We start from the raw sequence: 26086 nt of genomic DNA, 5'->3' as shown, positions 1-26086 counted from the left end.
GCTGCGCCGCAGGCCCTGTCTCAGATCTGCCAGGAAAACCGTCAAATCATGTCCCTAAAGAGGGCCAAAATGAGAAAGACTGGTGAGCAACAGCCCTGGTGACAATGGTATCACAATTACTAACAGTTTATGATTTGCAATTTGTAATGTTTAGACTGTGTCCCTACGGACTGAATGTTTCTGTCCCCCCAAAACCCATATGTTAAAGCCCTAACCCCACAATGGTATTTGGAGGTGAAACCACTGGAAAGTAATTACACGTAGATGAGGTCATGAGGGTGGGGCCCTCACAATGAGATTAGTACCCTTACAAGAAGAGGAAGAGACACCAGAGCTCTCTCTACACCATGTGAGGACGCAGTGAGAAGACGGCCATCGGTAAGCCAGGAAAAGAGCTCTCACCAAAACCCGACCATGCTGGCACCCCGATCCTGGACTTCCCAGCCTCCAGAACTGTGAGAGAGAAATACTGGTTGTTTCAGCCACCCAGTCTGTGGTATTTTACAGCAGCCCAAGGGGAGTAAGACACTCACACCATTTTTTTACCCTTGAAAAAATAATGTGAAAGTCACTCCTATACTTGATTATGGGAACACACAGTTTTCCAAGCCCTGGTTATGAACAACACTAACAATAATATGGCCAGTAACGACTGTTTCAGGCGCCCAGCTCTGGGGTGAGCTTCACACGCATTATTTGACTCACTTGTCACAACCATCCTAAGAGGCTGCCACTATTACCACCTACTTTTTACAGGGAAGGACTTGAAGCTGAGAGAGACATGGATTCATTTGGCCGAGGTCACAGGGCAGTACATGGAGCAGCTGGGATTGAAACCTCAGAGGGCTTTTAATTTAGCTACAGTAGTTAAGTATCAATGTGTGTGCATCCACAGAACCTCCCAGGTAGATGTCGACAACTGATGGCCAGCTACAGAGGCCATGTGGGCAGATTTTTAACAGAAGGAAGTGCAGTAACTACTCCTAAGGCCCTCCTGGTGCTGCTGGCTGTGGCGTGTAGGTACTGTGGGGAGAACACAGTCAGTCCTTCTCCTTCCTCCTCACTCCAGAAGCGAGGAACACTCCTCCCCTCTGCCCCCAGCATGCTTGCGAGAAAGGCTTCACTGTGGCTAACTCCTGACCTAGGCAGGAAAGAATCAGGCACTACTGATTTCAATTTATAACTCTTCAATAATTGAGGGTGAAAGAATGAATTTAAAGAAAACCCGCTAGGTCTAATCCAACTGGCTTTCCCAGAAACAGAAGTGTATTTGTGGAATCTGTTTCTGTATTATCTCATTAATTTTTCAATGTTCCCAGTATACTGGGCACTGACTGCAAACTGGGGCATACGCTTGTGCAAGTTTTCTTCATCGAGTGAGCTGTTTCCTACACTGTGTCAAGTTATAAATTTGGAGCTGTAAGGCACTGCAATATTAGGATTGCTTTGTTTTCTTGCAGAGCTCATTAACCACTGGCAATTAACACTGTATCACTGCACAAAGTGGCATCATTTGGCAAGTTCTGTATCCACTACTATGAATGTGATGATACAATTTAAACTTCACGTGCCATCTGCTGTCATGAAAAGATAAAGTAGGATGAAGAGGCTCTTTAGCCATTTCTTACTTTCCTAGCTACTGGAGGCTTAATTAAAACAAAAATGACAATGCACAATACTCACCACTCCTCTCTTGGAGAAAGGCCATCTTGGCTTTTTGGATTCTGGTGGGTGAAATTAAAGAAGATATATTAGTACTTTGAGTAACTACTGACAGATCAATGGAGTGCTTTACAAAATCTGCTTTTCAAATGAGCCAAACAGCATTTGCCCTGCTTTAATTCTCCTTCTCTTGAAAATGCACAGGATGAATATTTATATTTATGCAGATGAGTAAACGAAGCGATGTTCCAACTGAAAGGCTGGTGTACTATTGCTACCTTATGGTGATATTGTCCTGTTTCAGCCTCCTTTTCCCCCTTCATTCTTGGAGAAATCTATAAAGTGCAATAAAATGTTGAGTATTCTTTTAAGACAGCGGCACAGGACTTTAGGGCTGAAAGGACTTTATTTTTATACTGGAAACCACCCCAGCATATGCAACTTCAATAGTCTGACCAAACTTGAGACTCAGAGACTGCATCGACCTGATAATCCCCAGGTGTGGTTGAGTGCAGATTCCTGAAATAGGGGGACATCAACCCATGTCACCAATCTTTAGGTTGGGGGCTTATAATCTCTATTGGCCACCATCCACATACTCCTTAGGAGTTGCTTTAAATTGAAAAGGAAGTCATTATTCAGTAACTCATTCTTTTGATGATCAGGAAGTAAAGAGATTAGATTGTGGATTCTTGATTTGTATGTTATTTGCATCAATCTCTAATGCTACCCAGAAAAACGTGGGAATCATCTCTTAGGTTTTGGTGAGATGTTCTGATAACTCAGTACACAAAATGGATGTTTTAATGGTTCATCTCTGTTTCTACTAGTTTATCAGGAGACTCTGCATAATACTTCCATCAAATGAAAGCAATTACCTGAGCAGCATTTACTAAAAAAAAGAGTGTGCTTGAGGGACTTTTCCCACTGGAACCCTGGAATCCAACCGATTATCCAGCTCATTCGGACCACCTTATTGACCTTTGTAAAGGGGAGATTAGGTGGAACCTCCCTCAGAGACAAATCTGCTTCACCTCTCTTAGGCTTCAAATGCCTGGTGGCAAATTATTATGTATAATTTGTACTGCAATAATTGGGGTCTCTTGTCTTAGCAAATTTCTCTCCTCTGCTTTTCTAACTTTAGGGGTAATTTTAGGGCCTTGGGAAATCTTCACAAGTATTCAGAAGAAAATTTAAATGTGTCTCTATTGAATCCCTAATCTTTTATTATCTTTATTAAATATTAAGTTTTGCTGAATCAGAATCTATATTTCAACAATATCTCTAGGTGACTCATATGCACATCAGAGCTTGAGAAGCACTGCATTAGACCATGATGGGGACATGAGAACTCTATTCTAAACTCCTAGAGAAGAGGGCATGGAGGGATATGGTGAAGAAGGTTGCATATCTTTTATTACGTGGTATCTACTGTGATGCCAGGCACACATGCCTAGCAGAGAACTTAACAAAGAACATCATGCAGCTATTATGACCTTGTTCCTTAGCATGCTGGTTCTCAAACTTTAGCTGGTATCAGTATCACCTGGGGGGGCTTATTAAAAAACATATTGCTGGGACCCACACCCAGAGTTTCTAATTCAGAAGGTGTGGCATGGGACACCAGAATTTCCCAGGCAATGCTGAAGCTGTTAGTCTGGGACCAGTATTTGAGAAGTACTGCTTTAGTTTTTAACCAGTTTAGAGCATTTGCAAAGCATCACAGAACATGTACTAACCTCTTAAGGTTATGCTGTGTTTAGAACGAGCTCTAATTTCTAGGGGCCTGTCCTTGAGTAGATCACTTAATTCCCTCTTGGTTCGTTCATTTGGGCATTTGGATTGTTGTGTCATATAGGACAGTAGATGTGAAAGGGCTCTATAAAGAGTGAAGAGCTAGACAAATGTTAGTTATGCTTTATTCACTGGTGGCTTCTGACTTCCACACACGGAAGACTACAGCTGCCTGTGTAATGGGTGGTTGATGCAGGCTGGTGGAGCGTATACAGGGTCAGGCGTCAGGAGTCTCGATCCCATTCCTCTGACACAAACCAGCTGGCACCATGGCTAGGCCACTTCTCCTTTCTGGGTCTCACTTGGCACATATGTGAAGGAGGAAAGAGCCTGGTGGTTTTCCATGTGTGTTGTCACAGGCTATCCTGGGCTTCTAGGGATGCCTCGGGGGTGAGTCTTTGGGACCTGCCCCATTTTCAAGCACTACAACTCCACCTGGATCTGTTTTATAGACTGGATTTCCAAGTAAGGATTCCCTTGTAAAAAGAGCTCTGCTAAGAACAAAACCAGTTTAAAAACTACCAGGATGGATGATGATCTTGAAGTCTCCTTTTAGCTCTCAAAGGCTACCATCAGAATCATGGGGATGTGTCCTGAACACCGCAGTTGTTCTCTTCTTTCACAACTTAGTTCAAAATGCAGATTCATCCCTAAGGCCGCCTCTCTCTAATCTGCTCTAACAGTAATCTGCCGTCACTGGGCCCGCTGCCTCCACACGGTACCACCGTGGTTAGAAGATACCAGTGCGAGGCTGAAGGCCAGGACAGGGTGGGGGGTGGCATTACAGCAATGACAGCGACACTGCCCACCAGCCCAGAGAGGGCTCCAGGATGGTCACCGTCACTGGTGTACCTGTTCCAGGTCCTAGACGTGGGGTATATTATTTGACAAGAGGACCTTTTGAGGAAAGGTCTATACCTTATCCATCTCTGTAAGTGGAATGCCCAATACCGAGAGCGGTATTCAGCTGGTTCCAGTAACTCATGGCTGATGCTTGTCCTAATTGGTGAGACATCTGTTCTAATGTGTCAGTGCCCATGTTCTACTAGTCATTAAATATTCTGAAAACACCCTTTGCTTATTATAAAACCCATCGTATAGCAGGTATGTAATATAAGTATGCTGAATGGACAGGACCTGAATTCAGCAGCAGAAGCGGGTGGCACAGGTAATCGGCAGCTCCATCTGACACCAGAAGGTCCCCGGGGAACACCTCAAGTCCAGATAAGTTGAGCACCACAGAACTCCTCCTGTGCTCGTAGAATCTGTGTTTAAGAGATGGAAGGAGAGAGCTTAACAGCTTACATGCCCATGCATGGGCACTCGGAAGTGACTGCTGGCAGCCCGGTTAATGCCTGCTTTTTCAGGAGGCCACTCCAGGCTCCAGGCATGGAGGGCTGTGATGACCCACACACCGCCCCATGTTTGACACCTTTTTGAGCCTTATTGACTGTTTATGATTTTGACTAATCCAAAGCAGAACAGCTCGCCTGGAAGTGTCAACATAAACATACTGGGTATGTTCTGACTCAGGAGGACACTAGGAGAAAGCCCTTAAACACAAGAGTCTTTGCAAATTATGAACATGGCCTCAGAGGGAACAGGAGGCATGGGCATGGCCATGGCCACGACACCCCTAGATACTGGAGGCCGGTTGTGTAAAGGCAGCCCTTTCGTTTTTCCTAGAGAAAAATGAGAACTGTTGTCGGAAAAGCTTAGCAAACAGGCCTATCTACCTTCTCCTTTCTTCCACCCTATTTCATGAAACTTCCTGTCTGTTGGATATTCACAAAATAAATGCTTGACATCAGACACAGTGGGGAGTAGCTCCAAAGCCACTGGGCATTTGCTCTGTGATCACTAAGAAACAAAATGGGTAAGGAATGATTGCATCGAATTGTAAGGATTTTCAGAGCTTCCCCATAATAGCTGTTCAGATATTCCGTTAGTCTATTCTGAGAATGAGAGATGCAATTCCTTCTATTTACTGACCAATGTAACCTCAAAATTCTCTTTTCATCAACAAGTAGCTTAGCATATAGGTTACTTTACATACAAAGGAATTTTGTCTCCAACAAAAAGTATAGCTATGGGGCTTCCCTGGTGGTGCAGTGGTTGAGAATCTGCCTGCCAATGCAGGGGACACGGGTTCGAGCCCTGGTCTGGGAAGATCCCACATGCCGCGGAGCAACTGGGCCCGTGAGCCACAACTACTGAGCCTGCGCGCCTGGAGCCTGTGCTCCTCAACAAGAGAGGCCGCGATAGTGAGAGGCCCGCGCACCGCGATGAAGAGTGGCCCCCGCTCGCCGCAACTAGAGAAAGCCCTCGCACAGAAACGAAGACCCAACACAGCCAAAAATAAAAATAAATAAATAATTTAAAAAAAAAAAAGTATAGCTATGGAACTGCCTTGAAAGTTCAGAGTCTGGGTCAGTCATATCCCTTTGGATATTATGATTTGGGTCACTGCCATGCAGCTTCCTCCTCCAACAAAGAGGCCATCCCTGGAGCGCCGTTAGTCTCCCTAGGCCAGTCCTTCCTCTGACCCTTCCACTTTCCCACCTGCCTATGGTGTAACTCCTCCATGCTTTGTAGCCAAGTGCCATGCTTCTGACCTTCTGCAGGAGTGATGGCCTTTCTGCCTGCACCTTCATCTCTTGCCTCATAACTGAATATTCTTGGCTCTCATGTCCTTCTTCCTATCAATATGTCTGGTGTTGGGGTCCTGGTCATGTCCTGTCAGGCCTAACATGCTGTTGACCAAAGCTTGATATATATTAGAATACCCTGTGGAATTATACTACCTGTCCCCAAGTCCCACCTTTTGGATTCTGATCCAGTAGGTCTGAAGGTGGGCCTCTGCATCTGTAGTTTTACCCAGTTCCCTAGATACTCATCAGAGTTGGAGAACAACAGATTTTGAGAATACAAGTACCTTGATATAGGTCTTTCCTACCTTTAGATTTTAAGGATTATTTCAAATTCTCAGTCTTTTGCCAAAAACATTTTAAATCATTTTACCAATGAATAGTAGGGCAAGTTGTATGGGAATTTCTAAATAGTGAATAACCTATGTCTCATAAATTCCTACAAAATCTGTGAGCTAGGGCTGCCTCAGACTCTGCAGATAGATGCTGGAGGCCTAAAGCGAAGTTAATTTTCAGTTTTAAAAGGCTGCTTCCTCTAAGAAGTCTTCCCTGATGCTCAAAGAAATACCCCTTCATATTGGTGCACTGCCCTGCAGCCCCACTAGATCAGGCCCTCAGCATCTTCCAGCTGCAGTAACCCAGTTGCCTCTTCACTTTATCGTTTTGATTCCATCCCACACCCAGTCACTAAATGTGAGTTATCCAAAATGTAAGTCTGACTTAGTCCCTCCTGGCTTCAGATATACACATTTTTAAAGCATACACACAAGCCTTCCACGATTTGGCCCAGTTACCTTCCTAATATTCTTTACTTTGCAATTTATTCTCTGGAAACAGGGAATGGATTGTAATTTCCCACACAAAATGTTTCACACGTCAGTGACTTAGCTGGGAATGCTCTGCCCTCTCTCTGCCCTCTCTGAACCTGTCTAACTCCTATTCATCCCATGAGATTTAGGGCTATGGATTATCTAAGTAACTTTACAGGAATTACTTAGATAAAATCAGGCTCAGATTTATTCAATTAGCTGCATTTCCTGGGATTTTAAAATCTGTTTTGACTTGCCTCTGTTCTTCTCTTTGTTTTTTTTATTGGAGAATTTTAGAGTAATGTTGCAGGCACTGCTAGCTGCCCAGCCAGCATGCATGCTCTCCACTTTTATTATTATCAAAACCCTGCTTTGTTGGGGGTGGCATGTGCCAAGTTAATGCACTGACAAGCCCTGACTCCCGTGCAGCTAGCGGAGGCCGTGCGACACAAATCTGGCCAACAAGATTTAAATGGAAGTTGCAGGGTGTGGCTTCTGGGAAAAAATTTTCAAAGGGGACAGAGGTGGCTAGCTTCTTCCATTTACCTTTTGCCCTTTGCCCTTCTTGTTGTCATGAATATGGCTTGATACCTGAAAGTATACCTGTGATCTTGCAAAGATAACAGCAGAACAGGAAAACAGAAGGAGCCTGGCAGGATGCCGACATCTGTCCTGGCCTGGGCTCTGGTTATGTTATAAGAGAAACATCCTTTATTTGCTTGGGTTGTTCTAGTTGGGTTGTTACATGCAGACAAATGCTGTCTTAACTGACACAGATCTCCTCATCCTGGACTTCCTTCTCCAAGAATATCATCTTTCAGCATTCTGCACTCTTATTTGACTTTTTCACCATCTATTTATGATGAGGTGTGTAATAAAATCATACAACTTCTCACAACTCTCCCTTTCTTGTTATTTGCCAACCCGATGTCCATGGTGGTTATGAGGATAGAGGGGGCTGAATTAGGTGGGAGTTGGAAAAGTTACAGTAATTTGAATGAGAAATACAATTCTAGTTTCTTCATTTTGCAAACAGGACATTGGAACTGATACATAATGAATGAACAGTATACAAATCCAGCCAGGAATCTTCACAGTGCTATGCAAAAGGTATTTGATAACATAAACTACTGGGAGCCCCAAGAAGTCCCCTGAAAAGAAATATTAGAAGCTTCCCTGTAAACTTTATACTTCTCTTGATAAAGACCCTGGAAGCATACAATGAGATTTGGTATTTATGGGGATAGAGGGGACTGGGAAAAGTACAGTAATTTGAATGAGAAATGTAAGCTAGGTAAACTTTGGGAAAAAAGTTTACTCTTTTGAGCTTCAACTCTAGATGGTACACAATCTGATAACTATTATGAATTTGGCATGAGTCTATAAGCTATCTTTATATTCCCTGGGGACCTCAGAGAGGCCATAACCAATGGTGGAGTAGAAGAATTAGCCTTCCCCGGCCTCCTCTAGGCTGGTTTATATGTTTCTCTTCCATGCTTCTACAGTTCTCTGGAGCAGTGGTTAAGAATGTGGAGTCAAATTGCCTGGATTTTAATCTTAGCTGTGTGGCCTTGATTGAGCAAGTAACCTCTCTGGCCCTGACTGCCATCTGTGAAATGTAGACAATAATCATACCTACTTCTTGTGTCAGGATCAACTGATCAACATAAAGTGCTTAGATCCATGTCTGGAATTTATTAAGCTGTCAATAAATGTGATTATGTCGGTTGTTGAATATATTATAATATCATGTTCTATTTATGTATCTGTTTATTCCACTAGACTGCTACCTCCTTCCTTGCAAGAAGCATGTCTTATAATTTGTGTTGGTGGGTGCCCATTTAGTATTCAATCCACTGTTACTGATGAACACGAATGAATAAAAGACTCTTCTGATGTTGTCCTCCCTCGAGGAAAGTATCTTATAAAACTATCTTTATAAGGTAGTTTTGCAGATTCATGTCTTATCTCCTCACCTTTTATCCTAAGTTCCTACCTCCTGGTCTAAATCCCTGTCTTTAGTAAGTGCTCAATAAATATTTGTTCAGTAAATGAATAATAACCAAACCTGTACACACTGAGTCATCCATTGCTCTCCTTTCCTGACGTGAGCTCCTGCAGAATGTGTACTCCAGTAATAGCTAGCTACTCACTGTTCTTTAAATTCACCCTGCACTTCATGCCTCCATGCCTTGGCTCAGGTAGTTTCCATCTGCCTGCCTCTCTCCACTGAGCCTGACACACTCATATTCATCTCTAAATTCCCACTTAGATGCTCTCCCTCCAGAAGTCTTTTCTGATCTGCTCAGAGAGAGCCAATTCTCTCCCTCCCTACTCCCACCTTGCCTCTTTATAATGATTTCACCGAAGGCTCATGCTGTGTCTTATATATCATAGAGTCTAAGCACCAATTATAGAACCTGACATAGAATAGGTAATTGGATAAGCTTGTTGAATGAATAACTATGTTGACCTACAGAATGATATCCAGATAGTCCTCAAATGAATTTGCTTTTCCATTCTGGATCATAAATGTATAATTATATGCATATACAATACACAAAGTGCAATTTGAGTCCCCCTCACAGCCTTTAAAGGTGATTAAGTTATGCCTATCCATTTCTTCCTTGTCTGGGCTACCTTCTGACATAAGGCATCCATTTGGGAGCACATAGGGCAGGTTTTGGAGTTCAATGTGCACATATGGAGCATAGGGAAGACAACTAGCTTGCATAGTGCTTGAGCCATGACCTTGGCTTTGTTGCCTTGGTGTTCAAAACCCAGTGATGCTCATTCTGGAAAGGGGGGCATGCCCCTGGAAGGGCGTAACAGAAGCTCTGATGACATTCTTATGTTCAGCAGAAGAGGGCACTGGTTAATAAAAATATCAAGAATTACAGTTATAACCATATGGAAACCTAGGAAAACAACAAGAAAGAACATCTGCACATACTAACAGGAAGAGACATGAACTGGTGCAGAAAAACTGCCCTTGCATCACCCATGCCTGGCAGCAGACTAGATTTCTGGGCACTCTGCACAGGATCTCATGCCTGTGTCAGCCAGGGTTGCTCAGATCATTGGATTAGTGATATTAATGCAAATAGTTGCAATGAATTCAGAATGACTTTGCATTTAGGTGTCTTGGGGGGAGGGGTGTTGGTGGTTCCAAATTGGTATTTTATTTTTGCTATTCTAAAAGGACTGCTTCTCATAAGACATGGCATGCACACAGGGTCACTGTATCCAGTTCTGGATTGATTATCCACTGGAAGCAATCACTGTAATAAATTCAGACTTTTTATCTCCCTCCCCCAAACAAAATGGTATGTGCATGGGGTCATGGCATCCTGTGTGAAGAGGGTGGGGAAGAGAATTTTTTGGTACCTAATTTCCTCAGAGGGAGATTACACTAAGGAATGAGCTGATAACAACTGCAAAATGTTTGGGGTGTGGCTGGCAGGCCACTGTCACTGTGTAACTACAGTATAGCTTCTTGCTACCCTTTATTTGTTTGAAAAAGCACACTAAACAAACATCTATGGGAAACACTTTTTTTTTTTTTGGTTTTTGGTTCAATGCTTGGCTATTCTGGTTCTTTGTTTCAGGACAAAATTCTGGACCCAGGAGGTTGTATAACTAACGGGGTGCCTGACCCAGACTTCGCAGCCCTCTCTGGCTTGCCAGCCACCCCACTGCCCCCACAAACCCAAACACAACCACACTTCCACTAACCCTGAGTTGCGCTGCCCCAGGCCGGTCAGATCTGAAGGGACTAGTCCCATGGTTGCTGGAATAATCTTGTCTCCTTTCTGGTACCAGAATTTCTCCTTATTCTGTCTTCCACTGAAGATCCGAAGTTCCATGGTGTGGGCTGGGACGGCAACAATTTAGAGAATCCAGAGAATGCTCCCCCTCAGCTGAGCAGGCCACACACTCATGCGTCACACTCAGGAATGAGCTTGTGCTCACGTGTTGGTGCCAGAAAAGTTTCTGGCGGGGGGAAATGTGTCCCCCAGTAGACCTCAAATACATACACTTTGTAAAGAACAGATTGGTCACGGTGAATATTATTCTAACTTAAAATCAGCTGGCACTTCCTGAGCATCGGCTCTCACTAGACATTCTGTTAAGAGCTTTACATGCATTATCATATTGATTTTCACAAGTACTCTATGAAGTGGAAATTACTGTTCTCATTATAGAGCTGAGGAAACTGAAGCTTAGAAGGACAGGAACTCACTTAAGGTCTCATTGTTAGTGAACAACAGAGCAAGAATTCAATTCAAATACCCAAGTCTGACTCCAGAAAGACTTGTAAATGGAAGGAGAGAAAAAGATACTACAAACCATTTCAAAGCACTAAGCGTTTTTTGAAATTGATATAATGGTGGTTATTACTTTAGATAAAAGAGGGTGTGTAGTGGGTTGAATGGAAACCCCTGCCCCCACCCCCCGCCCCAATATATGTCCATCTCTTCACTCCTGGAGCCTGTGAATGTGATCTTATTTGTAAAAGGAGTCTTTGCAGATGTAATTAAATAAAAGATCTCAAGATGAAGTTATTTTGGATTATCTGAGTGGGCTCTAAATCCCATGACCTGCGTACTTATAAGAGATACTTAGAGAAGAGACACAAATAGGAGAGAAGGCCACGTGAAGACAGAGGCAGAGATTAAAGTAACACAGCCATAGCCCAGGAACGCCTGCATGAAGAAGCAAGGAAAGGTCCTCCCCTACAGCTTTGAGAGGGAGGGTGGCTCTGCTGACACCTTGATTTTGGACTTGTGGCTCCCAGAATTCTCAGAGCATAAATTTCTGTTGTTTTTAAGCCACCAGTTAGTGGTAATTTATTACAACAGCCACAGGAGACGAGTGAAGGGGGCAATGCAATTGAATGGCAAAGGCACCTGACTTAGTACTGCGATTCCCAACTCTGACCTTCATTACGTGTGACCTTGGCATGTCACTTCCCAGGGCCTCAGTTTCCTTATGTGGAAAACAACTTTGAGTGAGACCCCTTCCATCCCTCATGATCTATGAATCGAGGGTTTACGTTTGCTCTTATCTTCCCCGCCAGTGGGTGGGGCAGTAATTACGTGATGACCTTTATCTTGGCAGAAATGTTTGAAGATGAATAATTAAATCTCCTCCTTCAGAAATATGACAAATATATCATTTGCATTTTTTTAAGAAAAGATTCCTTGGGTTTAACATACACACACCACACTATGTATAAGATAAATAACCAGCAAGGACCTACTGTATAGCATAGGGAACTCTACTCTATACTCTGTGATAACCTATATGAGAAGAGAATCCGAAAAAGGATGAATATATGTATATGTATAACTGAATCACTTTGCTGTACACCTGAAACTAACAAAATATTGTAAATCAACTATACGCCAATAAAATTAAAAAATAAAAAAATTGCAAGTAAAAAAAAAAAGATTCCTTCTGTGCAGGGGGCTTAAGCCAAGGACTACTGGGCTCTAATTCCCAGGTGCAAATTTTAAAGGAAAATAACAAAGATACTAGAGAATATGGGGAGGGAGGGTTGCAACTTCCCCTCTGCTGTGAATGTTGCCCAATGGTTTTTTTTTTAACCTTAATAAAAAGTACAATTGAGTTTTTTATTCTAATATTTTTTCAATTTCACTGCTGTAGACTGACAATAGTAAGATAACCCAATGGTTTTTTATCAGGGAAGCTTATCAGGCCTCATTCCTTATCTGATAGTGAAATTCATGGTAAATGTACCTTTTCCAGCAGGCGGTTTTCCAGTAATTGTGTGACTAGAAAAAGTAGGTGTTCTATTTTAGAAACCATAGTGTTCTACCCTATGGTAGAGATATAGTGCAAATGGGAATGCTTGCTTATAACTGAGTTGATCATACAGGAAGAGCCAATTAAGAATCAGTAACAATCTTGAAAAAAAATACCTTTTAAGAAATAATCAACAGAGAAATGACAACTCAACTGCCACTTTATGGAACTGTAGCTTTCTTGGGTAAATCTGGGAAATATTTTTTCATTATGAGTCTCACAAGATTGTTAGGAACTTTCCTTTGATTATAATTGCCCATTTTCTACCAAAATGTTCCATTTGCTGAAAATCCAATGGAGAAGGGAGGATGAATGGGGAGCCTCTAGCTTACTGTCCAAGGTCTGCACAGAGCGGACACTTCATGAATGTGGAGTGAACAAATGGGACCCATCCCGACACAGTTTGAACACAGAAACAGAGACAGTCTTTGGAGTTCCAACTGCATGGAAAACACACCATGCTGTGACATCTTGGGCTCAGTCAGTAATGGTTATTAAACACACACGTGTTCAGAGCACCAGGGTAGCTGCTGATACTGGTAACTTTCTAGAACTCTCACCGTCTTTCGAGGCTACTGCCTTTTCTGGACAAGAGTCAAAATACTACCCAGTGGGATCAAACCATACTTGTACAAATCCCCAACAACCCAACGTACACTCAAGAGATGAACACAAAACAGATTAGGAAGGTGGGGGAGGTTGAAAAGAGCTAGAGAGAGATAAACAAATAGCTGGAGGAGAAAACTTCCAAAAAGGGATCATACAATTTCCCCTACCAGGCTTGAACTAACCTAACTGACCAACAAATGCACTTCCTTTTTTCTTCCTTAAACTTTCACTGAACATCTACTATGTGCCGGGTAGTGTTCTAGACACTAGGGATACAGCAATGAACAAAACAGGCACAACTCCTGCTGTCATGGAGTTTACATTCTGGGGGAGCTGATGCCAGTGCAAGAATAACACATGGTTCCTGATGTGAAAGGAAGGTGCCAGTTCCCACTCTAGCCTCCAGCCATGCCCGGATCAAAAAGGCTTCCCTGATGCCCTGAGGCTGCAGTCTCCTCTTCCGACTAATTAACAGTATTCATGTATCTCATCACAAGGGAAAAAACTGTAACTATGTGTGGTGATGGATGTTAACTAAACTTATTGTGGTGATCATTTTGCAATATATACATATTTCAGATCATTATGCTGTACACCTTAAACTTATATAATGTTCTAAGTCAATTATATCTCTATACAATTGGAGGAAAAAAAGAAAGCAACACAATAAAATATGATACTATGGAGGGCTGAGATTTAAATAAAGCAAGCAAACAAACAAAATAACCAATATGCCATCTATTAATCATTAGTTAGTAACTTTCTAATAAGCTTTTAAGCTCAACAGCTGAGACAGGGCCTTCTCCCCCTATGGCGTTACTTAGAGTTTACAGACAGTGCTAGCTACACAACAGGTTTTAGGTAAAAGTCTGGGGAGGATTTAACATTGTATTGAATCTAACATTTAGACACATTAGATGAGCTTCCTGTGATCGATCATTTCACTCTGAGGTCAGAATATTTTAGAAAGAATAAGTCAGTGACTTGCATACAGGAAGTGCTAAATGAATGAATGAATGAATGATGGTTTCTTAAAAAAAAGGTAATATTTAAGTTACACGATTTATCATACCAAAAGCCTATTGGATGGGTACTACTATTGACCCTTGAACAACACAGGTTTGAACTGAGGAGGTCCACTTACACGCAGATTTTTTTTTCATGAAATACTACAGTACTACACCATCCGTGGTTGGTTGAATCCACTGGGTACTGAACCTTAGATAAGGAAGGCAGACCGTACAGTTATACGCAAATTTTTGACTGCACAGAGGGTCAGCATCCCTAACCCCTGTGCTGTTGAAGGGTCAACTGTATTTGTATCTCCACTTCACAGATGAAGCCTTTGAGGTTTTGAGTTGTTCACAGCCTTGCCCAAGGTCACGCTGCCAGAGAAGTAGAGATAGAATTCAAAACCGGGGAGTCTGATTCCAGTAATTCTAACACCATGCCGTGCTGCAACCCCCCACCCCAACCCTCCAGGGTAACTCCAGATAAATCTGGCTTTGGAAAGCGCTTTACTGGCATTCAGTGTTTTTGTCTGGTCTCTTCCTTGTCATTTTGTTTTCATGTTTTGGACGTATTTAGGTTTGCTTTCCTATTTCTTTTGAGCACTGGAAGGTCAGTCTGCTCTCATAGATGTAATAGTATGTACATTTCCTTTCTCAGTTTCAGGGCTGACTAAAAAGTTAGGTGAGACAGTTTTCTGTGATTATCGATTTTAAGGGCTGCCAGGAAGGTGTCCCTACCCACAAAATCCCCCCACTCGCTTCCCGATGTTTAAAATTCCACTAACATGGCTTCACTGCTTGGCTTCAAGTCATGTCCTGTGTTGAAATTCAAATACATCAGGGACAGATAAGTAACACTGTAAGTCAGGCAGCCTGCCTATCATCCTTCCACCCATCCTTTCCTTCAGTACGTATTCTGGAGACAGACTCTAGCTGAGTAATAGCTGCTGAGATGAAGGGTAAATAAGTGGTCTCTGCCCTCAGGAAGATCTTGTTTCTGAAAGGAGACGGATGTGAAAGAAACACAATACATTGTTTTAGATACTATGATGGAGGCATTTATGAGGTGTAGGGAAACCCAAAGGGGATAAATACACTGCTCTACTTGGAAAGATGAGTGTGGATATGCCTTAAGCCTGAAGTCCTTCACACTTTAGTAAGAATGAATTGTAAAGACTGTTTGCCAGGAGGCACAGTTCAGTGATAGGAGAAAAAAGTTTAGAATGAGTGTGAATTCACTGGAATGTTATATATAGGCAGAGGGAACAACAATAAGAAAAAAAAGTCCACAAAGAAAAACCTGGCATCAAAGTCAACACTGAGCTGATTTCGGAAATGAGAGGAGATTGGGCCCTTCTCACTTATATAAGCCTGCCCAATTGTCAGGCCATGTGTTAAAACACTATATTAAAAGAAAAATTTTTGCAAAAGGGCTACAAGGAAAAAACAAAGTTGCTGTGATTGACTGACAGCCACAGAGGCAAGCATTTCTTAACTGAACATACCAGGGTCAGCAAACCTTCTCTATAAAGTGCCAGAGAGTAAATATTTCAGGCTTTGTGAGCCATATGGTCTCTGTAGTGGCCACTCAGTTCTGTGGTTGCAGTGTGAAAGCAGTCACGGACAGTATTTAAATGAATAGACGTGGCTGTGTTCCAACACAACTTTATTTACAAAAACAGGGAGTGGGCCGAATTTGGGCCATAGGCTATAGTCTGCTAGCCCCTGGTTTATACCATCTCATAGGCATATTAAAGGCCTAAATTAAATAAGTTTAAGTATGTTTTAAATAAAGTTTAAATAAGTTTTTGAGGTGAGGCCCCCAGCTCCTCAGTGGACATCAGGGCCTCCTGCAGAGCCCTTTACCTTACAAGGTAAGGGACTACAAGGCCTGGGAAGTAGCCACCTGAGCCCTCTGAACAAATGACTGCTGAAAAGACTGCAGTGACAGGAAGGAGAGAGAGAGAGAGGGAGCCAAAGACAGGCAGACAGAGGATCTTTGTGCCAAAGACGGTTAGCTGTTTACCAAAAATTCATGCTTCCGGTGAACTTTTGATTAAAAAAGTATAGATTGAGTGGTCTGCGGCTGATGCAAAATTACTTCTTTTTAGCAGTAATGCATGAATGTTTATTAAACATTGTTTATAGTTACTTAGCCTTTCATTTATTCATTCAACAAACACTGCCTACTACATGCCAAGTACTGTACTAAGTCCTGATAAAAACAATACTGGATAATTCAGGGTCATTACCAGATACCAAGATATCTAAATTACTTCCCCTCTGATTCCCTGCTGTGATTTTCTGTAACCTTCCACTATTTTGTAGTATGTGATTGTGACACACTGAACCTCACAGAGCTTTTTAAGGCCTCAAGGCCTCTGACCAAGTTTTCTCTTGGCATCTTTTAAGACTATGTCTGTTATTGCCTCACAAAGATTCTGCAGGTCAATAAAAAATCACCTGTATGTCATCTTTTGCAAATGGCTTGGTGTGCCCCATCAGTTAGCCTTTATATCTGCTAACTCCATCTTACACACAAAGCTGGGCAGACTTTACCTGCTCTAGGAAGCACTCCTTGATTAAAGATTCTCAGATATATATCTCCATCCACGATGCTTTCTCTAGTCAACTATCCACTCAAAATATCCACTCAGATGTTCCATAGGTCCTCAAATTCAACATGTTCAAACTTACATCCCACCTACCCATATCCCCTTCTCCCCTCCAAGGTTACCTAGATCAGAGAATGGAACCATTTGCCACCTAACAGTGGAAGCCATAAGCTTGGAAGTCCTTCTTGACAACTTCCTTCCCCTCTCCCCTGGTGGTCTATTATTCACAAAGTCTAGGTGATGGTATCTCCTAAATATCTCTTGAACCGAGATACTTCCTTCTAACTCCACTGCTTTCATCAGAGCCTAACCTACCAACCTCTCATACCTGAACATTCTAATTGTTCTGCTGGAATCCACTCTCATCTAACTCTCATGCCTACCCTGTATCCCTATGATCATATCAATCCATTCAGTGGTTTCACACTGCTCTTAGGGTAAAGAACAAAATTCCTAAACACCCTATTAGACTCTGCATGATTGACTCTAAACAACATCATCTTTTTCTGACACTACTCTCTTTTTCATTTTCTCTGACACATCTGAATTAGGTGTCATTTTAGAGCTTTATTCTGGTTCACACCTGTGGAAGATTTCCATTAAAAGCCCCTTTCTTCACCAACCCTTGCATCCAAACACTTTGCCATATAATACTTAAGTGTTCTCCCACTGTTGGTGAGACATAATTTCCTGCCCTTGAGTTCAGCCACGTGACTTGCTTTGGCCTGTAGAATTAGACAAGGTACAGAGCCCAGGGTCCAAGAGGCCTTGCATGTTTCCATTTATCCTCTTGAACCTCTCCTCTCACCACAAGAACATGCCCAGGGTAGAAATTTGGTTCCATGAAAAGGATGAGGGACATGTGGAGTGAACTACCTAGCTGAGCCCAGCCTGGATCAACTGATCCTCAATGGACACACAGATTTATAAGAAACAATACTTGTTTGTTGTTTTAAGCCACTGAGGTTTGGGGTGGTTTGTTATGTAGCAATAGCTAGCTGATATACTAACACAATACTTTGTATTTGCCTATGGCTTTGTAAATATTCTCTACCTTAGCTGACATTTAGGTCAACTAGGGTTAAAAATAAACAAAGACTGCATAGATGGATCTCATCCTTCCTACTACGAACAGCAAACTTGCTTGAGGATTGAGGTCCAGTAATAAAACAATAGCTAATTTCCTGAGGATACCTCCATGACTTTCCAAATGAACTGAGGGCTTTCCCACCAATCCTACAAATTGGGTGGGTGTAATTGGGCTTGGATCTTTCCCTTACTGCCACAGAAGCTCTTCATCCCTGAAAGAAATGGCAAATCCACTGCCACAGCTGGGGGACCAAGCTGAAAGTTCAGAGCTGGTTTCTGAAGTGACACAATCTACCTGCAATCTAGATAAAAGCACAGTCTGTCATAGGCATTTTAAAGGTCATCCTAGATTTAAACAGCACATCTTGTTCCTTTTATCCTTGTCCTCTGAATTTCTCTTTGAAAAGTTGTTGAATGTTTCTGGCCTTTACACTCTCTTCCTGACAAAACCTATTACTGGTGGATGTTAATTAAGCCACAGGATCAAGTCATTGACAATTCAAAATGAAAACCATGATCACCTGTGGCTGTCATACCCTGCCCCAAAAGCCACAGCAAAATGCTGGGCGCTTAAAGGAGACTCTTGAAATTAAGACTCTTTCACCCATAATATGAAGAGTGACTTGAGGGATGTAAAACAAAGTACCCTGATTAATACACCATCAGGTTTGCTATGTCAGAACAGAAGTAAAAGACGTCAAAGTAAACAGTCAACAGACTTCATAGCACTAGAGAAAATAAAGACACACATACCTGGACTGATGCAATTCTTCTCTCTGAAATAAATTTTAAAAATACATGTTTTAGTCTTGCTCAAACCCACCCAAAATTCCAAAGCAGACATCTTGAAGGGAGAGGTCAGTAACTTTCCTAACTAAAATGTTTTGCATTTTTGTTTTCGGGGGAGAAGGTTAGAACATTAGAAATTTGAGTAGTTTGTTCTTTCTGCCCTTTTAAACCAGCCACGCCAGGTGGTCTTCACATAGCGTAGACTTGAAAGAGGGCCACCTTTACTATCTAACGACTGACAGACAATCTCTAGCCTGGGTCCTTTCTTAAAGTGCCTTCAAGTATATTGAAGAAGAAAGTGAGCTCGACCTCCACGCTCCTTCCCCAAACTGCTGCACCCCTTTTACTTGACAGCCAACTGTCCTAAAGACTGTGTGTCCCCCCAGCCGTCTACCGACACAGCACCCCACTCCGCGACCAGGCAATATGGCAACCTGGAGACCTACTATGCTTTGCATCCACCAAATGAGAGGCAGGAGGCTTAGAACTGTGTTACTTGAGGCCTGGGGAGCCGTGGGGCGCGGCTGGGTGCTGGCTGGCCTCCACTCCGTGGAAGGGAGGCCTGAGGAAGCGACCCCTCGTTGAGGGACTGAAGCACGGGAAGGGCAAACTCATCACTGGGCGCCATTTGGAGCTCAAACGAGTCGGCTGCGTTGAGCGCCGTTTTGGGGTCCAGAGGCAATCTTGAGTGGAGTCTCAGGGGCCACAGGGAGTGCGAAGACTCCTCTGGGCTTCCAAATAGCCCGTTGGAAAGGCGATGCGGGGAGCCGGAAGACTCCTTGCAGCTGCCCGAGGCGGGCCCCTCCAAGGCCGCCTGCTGAGGCGGCGCATGCGCAGTGCCGTGCGCACGCCCACGCACACTCCCGCAGCTGCGGCCCCTTAACCTCCTCAATGTGGGCGAGGTGGACGCGCGGCCCGGGCCCTGCCGGTCAAAGTGGAGAAGTTTCCCCTGGTTCTGACAGTGCTTCTTGGACAGGCTTTCCAGGGGGTGTCGAGGAGAGGACCCGCAGTCTGGGGGCTGCACCTCTGGGAAGGATGGCTCCGTCTTCTCCACGCCGCTAAGAGGCCCGGTTGCTGGAAGCTTCCAGGGGACGCCGTCAGAGTTGCTGTTCTCCCGACCACACTGAGGTTGCTCCGTTTCCGCCTTCGGGTTCCTCCCTTCCTCGGGTGTGTCTTCGTCCTTTTCCAGAGAATAACTGCAAGCAGGTGGCTGCATCTTTAACGAGGACGAGCAGAGTGCGGAATCTGTTGCGAACAAGGAGACGGAGGTGAGAAAAAAGGTGTCTGAAATTTCACATAAAAACTTCTAATTCACCAGAGCAGATAGGGAATGCCCAGTTAACATTAGTATCTGTTATGTTTTGTAGATAATTAACATAAGTGAGTCCAGTTTTCCCGTCTAAATTGTTTAAGTATTGAAATTTGTGTATGTTACCGAATTAAGTCGTTTGGACCTTGCTCTGTGCCTCGATGGGGGAGACTTCTTTTTTCCATTGGGATTCGAGTAGGTGAATACGAAACCCAAGCGGAGATGGGCACAGTGCAAGCTTTACTTAGTGGCCAAAGAATGGAGAAGCGGGAACCGCGTTCGCAGACCAACCTCTCGCCCATGTGTCGAGAGTGATTTAAAGAGTAAAGACAAAGCGAGGAGGAGTGAGGCTAATTATGGGGAGGCTTATGCGTTAGTCTACCAGGAAGGGGCAGGGCTTTTTCCGAGGGAGTGGGGTGCCACCCCCTTTTTATCCTTTTTTTTGTCCTTAATATCTGGTCCTGGCCGCCGGTAGGTGTGTCACATAATATGTTAATATAGTAAAATCAATGTATAATGAGACTTAGGATCTGTTGGGCGTCAGATTCATGCCATCTTAGTCCCAGCTGGTTTCATCTGTTTTCTTCGTTCGTAGCTTGCTTTCTTATCTCTGGACCCTTTAACTTAAAGATTTGTGTTCACTCCTGCTAAAGGTGGGGTGGGGGGCATTTGGCAGGTTTTGAGCAAGGACAGTCTTGCCAACTGTGGAGGTTGATGGGTTTTGATCAAAGACCTGGAGCAGCTCTGGCAACATTTACTGGTTACTTAATATCCCTTCCAGTTCAAACAAAAAAGCTTTTAAAAACCTTGGTGATCTAAGAGATTTATTGGAAGCCACAAAGCTCATCACCTTTTGATTATTCCATTTTAAGAGAATCAAATATACATTCAATTTCCCTTACATTCTGCATTTATATATGTATGAATATGTGTGTATGTGCTTTGGAGTATTCCAGGGATATAAGAATGAGAGAACAAGAAAAATGAGACCCCCTTCCCTCAAGGTTTAAATTACAGAATGAGACATAATTTCAAAGATAGTGATGCAAAGTATTTGGCAAAAGACATTTTGGATTTTCTCCATCCCCGTGTTCTGGAAAAATAACTCACCAGTTTGAAAAGAAAAACCGAGATGTCACGCAGGTGCTCTGCTTCTCGTGATTAGAGGTGCTCTCTATGATTCACTAATGCAGAATTACCTCCCAATTAAGCTCTTCCCGTGTTCAGGCAAATCTGATTCTACCATGGTGTAAATACGTTCATGGTGACATGGAAATGACTTACTGCTATTCTGTTATTTTGTAGTTTTCCATTTGAATAAGGTAGTTGCCTGTGGGAAAGCATCAATCCTTACCCATCCTATCAACTATTGCATAAGAGGCAACTCCTGATTGTTTACAGATCTGGTGTGGGACTGTGGAGCAAATAATAACCATCTTGGCTTGCCATGGGCAATGTGGGAGGCGGTTTCAGGCTGTACATGGCTTGTTGGTGGATGGAACATCAGTAGTTGACCACATATTCTGAGATCTCCAATAATAACTGCAGCAAGTCTATAATTCTTTTTTTTTTGGGCCGTGTTGCGCAGCTTGTGGGATCTCAGTTCCCCGACCAGGGATTGAACCCAGGTCACAGCAGTGAAAGCCCAGAATCCTAACCACTAGACCACCAGGGAACTCCCAGCAAGTCTATAATTCTAAAGCAATCTGTAACCCTTCAGGAATGGATGCATTTGGACTGCCCAATTTTAAGGATAGCTAATAATTTACTCTTTTAGTGCTGTATAATTTTAATTTCACTGCCAACACTTTTTAGAACTTTTTCTACTGTGTATTATTTACATCCTCAATTTGATAATAGAGAATACTGACCACCGGAAAATTCTTGATGACCTGTCCGCCTATGTTGTGACTCATGAGACTAGATGACATACAATATTATGACTGTTTATTGTAGTTCCATGGAGACTAATTTTTACAGGTTTTTTATAGCATATGATTATTTACCCCATATGAAATAGCCTCACACTGATGTACTCCCTAGTTTTTAGTCATTACTTCTCCTTATAGTTTTGTACTTGCCTATGGCAGATACTTTGTTTCCTTTCATTTGTTTCTTCTAATCTGTTTCAGGGGTAGAAGTCCAATAACCCTGTGTCAAGAGAATTAATAGACTCTTAGGTTTATTTTTATCAGTAAAGGGGAGGAGCCCAACATCATGATATTGTCATGACAATTCTGTGAGATTGATTTGGGGGACTCTGTGTTCTCTTATGTTTACTCCCTGGCTCTCATCTGGTTTAAAGCCAAGTGAAACTAAAAGGTACTGGATTTTAGATTGGAGAGTTGTTTAAGGAACTACTTAGATACCAACTAAAGTCAGTTCGACTCTTAACTACAAAAGAAATCTGAAATTCTTAATGCTGGGTTTGCTTTAATATTTTGAGCCGAGGACTCAAATGTTACAGGACTTCACATATAGAACAAAAATGTATGAGGTACCTTTATTTTGGGGGTGAGGGGAGACAGTAATACCTGCTAGGAAACTTACATTTTAGTTAGGGGGGGTTGAACTGGTTTTGATTTTAGATTGGTAATTTCTGGCTGATACGAGCTTCACAGGAGAAGATTGAAAAGACCCATTTTGACCACTGATGAAAACAGGTGTATTAGGTCTCTTTTCAGGTCCTTTACTGGAGGGCCAGTTCCTCATTCTCCCAACAAACAAATGCCTGAGCTGAGAACTGGAGTTCCAGGTACTTCCAACACACATACACACCCAGGGGACTTTATTCCGTTCCCCTTCATAGCATTGTCCAAGTTCTAGGCAGCAGCATGGTTAAGGGAGTTCAGTATGTTTACCCAGGCACTTGCATAATAGTTCTTTCAGAATTCTTAGTCCTTGGGTTTCCCCTCTGTTCTTGTGCCTTCTCCTTCCTCCTTAGAGGAGTTAGGACACTGCTTCAGATTTCCTTTCTAGTTGTCCTGACATAGGGTGTGGCAGTCTGTAGGTGGTTATTATACCCAATGGGACTTAAGGGTCATTAAGTATTGTTTACCGGCCAGTGTCTCATATATTGGAACCAAGGCATTAGTAACTGCTGACATGACTCACCGCAGAACTGGAGAAACTTTAACTACAGCGGAGCTCTGGGAGGCCGTTTGCTGAGAAGGGGAGCCCAAGCTCTAGAGTTAACGATCTGCTTGCTCTCTTTGCCTCACCAGCTAGCCCTGTGACCTGGGATAATCCACTCCCCCTGTCAGCCTCCAGGCCACACTTATGAAAGGATATTAAAGTCCCTCCCTCACAAGCTCCTTGCAGGGATAATGGCTGAGGCTCCTGGGAGGCCCTCCCTAAATGATTATCCCCATGGATCTGGTAGGAAGCCAAAAGTTAACAGAAGAGTTCAGGCTAACTCTTCTCCTTTATGTTCCCTAAAAGACTAAATCAATAAATGCTCATTATAAAGTAAATCCACCAGGCTTTGACCTCCCAAGCTTTAAGAAGCCAGCAGCCACCACCCACTCTGTTAGGGGAAGCAATCTCAGTGTACTCGAAATTAAACCACACACATTAATGATTCACCCATTCTACTTAGACCTGACCAAGACCAGCAAGACAGGACCAAGAGAAGCTGGTAGCAACAGGATCTGACCAAATGAAAAGTGCAAGAGGGAAACCCAGATAGCAGCTGAACGGCCTCTAATACCTGCAAGATGGTCTGCTTCTGAAGGTGATATTGTCCAGGTGGGTCCTGACCAGGGAATCAGCAGAACCACACAGCGAGCTGCCAGGCAAGGGTTCGGAAGAACAAGTTCCACGCCTGTAACAATGAACCCTCCTGGCCGAGCACAGGGACACTTGATGGGAGCTGAAATGAGGAACTGGCCTCTCCCCTCCTTAGAGGCTTTTCTAGTTATTTGTTTATGAAAAAGCCTAAGGGGAAGCAAGTTCAGAATCTAAACCGCCTAAGAAAAAGTCAGGTGACTTGTTTCTACTGAACAGTGACTGATCTAATACAGAAATGATGCAGGTGTGGCTTTTTACTTCCCTTTCAGGTGCTCAGTGATTATCACTGATAGTTCAGTGAGACAGTTCTAGGTTTCTCATCTGTTTATTTTCTCCAAAGTTCTGAGAAGTCATTCCTTTCAGCCTTACTTTGCTTACATCGTAAAACATTTTGTGTGGATCTACTTACTTAGTGGAATGTTTTGATAAGCATTGAATAATAGAGGAAATGATCATTGCACTTGGGAATACATTTGTGAGCATTAATTTTCAAGTAGTTAAAAGGCAGATGGAAAGGCATTTGTATCTACCAGCATTCTCATTAGAGCAGTACCCCAGAGAACCTTTATTTGGTGTCTAGGTGGAGATATGGCATACATTCCCAAGAATGTACACAGTCTTAAAAGATATTTCTGCAGACTCTACAAAAACAAATTCAAACGAATTATAATTCAGTCTAATTTACTGAAGTTGTCATTGTTTAGAATCATTACAGATACTTACTGTGAAGGTTTCTTTAGGTCAGTGGTTCTCAAAGTGGGGTCCCTGGGTCAAAAGCATCAGCATCACTTGCGAACTTGTTTGAAAGGCGAGTTCTTGCCCCTTCCCACCTCCTGCATCAGAATCTCTGGGGGTGGGGCCCACAGTCTCCGTTTTAACAAGCCCTCCCTGTGATTCTTACACGTGTTAAAAATTTGAGAGCTGCTGCCTTAGGGGGAAGAAAGGTCCAATTTATAGATGTTAGCTTTGTGATAACCCTTGCTTTAGTCTTTAATCCTCTCATGTTGGTCTTATTAGAACATCATTTACTTAGAACTTTGAAAAATGACTCGACCTTCTCCCTTTACCACCATTGTCACTGTCACTGCCAAACCCAAAACGCAGTATCAAGGGCATTTCTCTATTTTGCCAGCATGGAGCCAGCATAAAATAGTCTGAGCTCCTGCCAAAGCTGTCTGGAAATGAATTGTTTCACTTTAGGAAGAAAGAAAAATGAATAAAGTATTTTAGCTTTTGGTTTGTGGACACGAAGGTCGTACTTCATCTTCGAGTCCCCTCACACACACAAGATCGTAAAACCGTCTCTCCTGGGGGATAATGATAATGGGATATCTGACACCCATCCAAAAATTTCCAACCTCTGGTTGTATCTTAAATAAGAAAATTCAGAGTGTACAGAAAGGTCACAAAGGATTATCAGGAAAAAAAATAGTGCAACCTCTAAAGAGTAAAAGGGACTGGGAAGCATTGGATAGGGAAGGGATACCATGATGGAAAGGCGATCCTGGGGGTCAGCTTCTCCTTCAGGACTTGGGGCAACTCCTTGAAACAAAGGTGGCCCTTTATCTCTAAGTGTGACACACAGATGTTCTCTCCAGGACTTCGGAGGGGGCAGCTTTTCTTATGTTTTTGCCTCCTCCTTACTTGATCGTGGTAAGTCTTCATTGGGGAGAAAACCACTTGGGATGTGCCCTTTACAAAGTCTAAAGCCTGACAAGCTCTTTTTGTATCATGAATACCTAGATCTGAGGCTGCAAGCTGTGGAATTCTGACTGGCCTTCCAGCTTTTTTTTTTAATTAATTTTTTTAAATTGGAGTAGAGTTGATTTACAATATTGTGTTAGTTTCTGCTGCACAGCAAAGTGAGTAAGTTATACATATACATATATTCACTCTTTTTTAGATTCTGTTCCCATATAGGTCATTACAGAGTATTGAATAGAGTTCCCTGTGCTATACAGTAGGTTCTTATTAGTTATCTATTTTATAAATAGTAGTGTGTATATGTCAATCCCAATCTGCCAGTTTATCCCTCCCCCACCTTTCCCCCTTGGTAACCATAAGTTTGTTTTCTATGTCTGAGTGGCCTTCCAGCTTAAAAAAAAAATCTGACATTAAAAATTAGGAGATTTTA

At 42.8% G+C, this 26086-nt stretch overlaps 1 protein-coding gene and 1 long non-coding RNA gene across 4 annotated transcripts in view; one reads left to right on the top strand and one right to left on the bottom strand.

The window, feature by feature from the left end:
* PLEKHG7 (pleckstrin homology and RhoGEF domain containing G7) overlaps window positions 1-24017 on the bottom strand; it is a 73914-nt gene extending 49897 nt beyond the window's left edge. Inside the window, 5 exon segments of the mRNA XM_059936663.1 lie at window positions 1684-1724; window positions 4594-4721; window positions 18819-18841; window positions 19351-20099; window positions 23873-24017. Coding sequence (XP_059792646.1) covers window positions 1684-1724; window positions 4594-4721; window positions 18819-18841; window positions 19351-20070 — 912 coding nt within the window. The 5' untranslated portion in view covers window positions 20071-20099; window positions 23873-24017.
* LOC132373460 (uncharacterized) overlaps window positions 23772-26086 on the top strand; it is a 469013-nt gene continuing 466698 nt past the window's right edge. For all 3 annotated transcript variants that reach the window (XR_009505428.1, XR_009505429.1, XR_009505430.1), the window contains exon 1: window positions 23772-23910. This is a non-coding gene — a long non-coding RNA (uncharacterized LOC132373460). The remainder of the gene's footprint in view (window positions 23911-26086) is intronic.

This window comes from Balaenoptera ricei, chromosome 10, assembly GCF_028023285.1.
Source record: "Balaenoptera ricei isolate mBalRic1 chromosome 10, mBalRic1.hap2, whole genome shotgun sequence".
NCBI classification, from domain to species: domain Eukaryota; kingdom Metazoa; phylum Chordata; class Mammalia; order Artiodactyla; family Balaenopteridae; genus Balaenoptera; species Balaenoptera ricei.
Note: the sequence above shows the minus strand (reverse complement) of the source record. Positions and strands in the feature narration are given on the sequence as shown.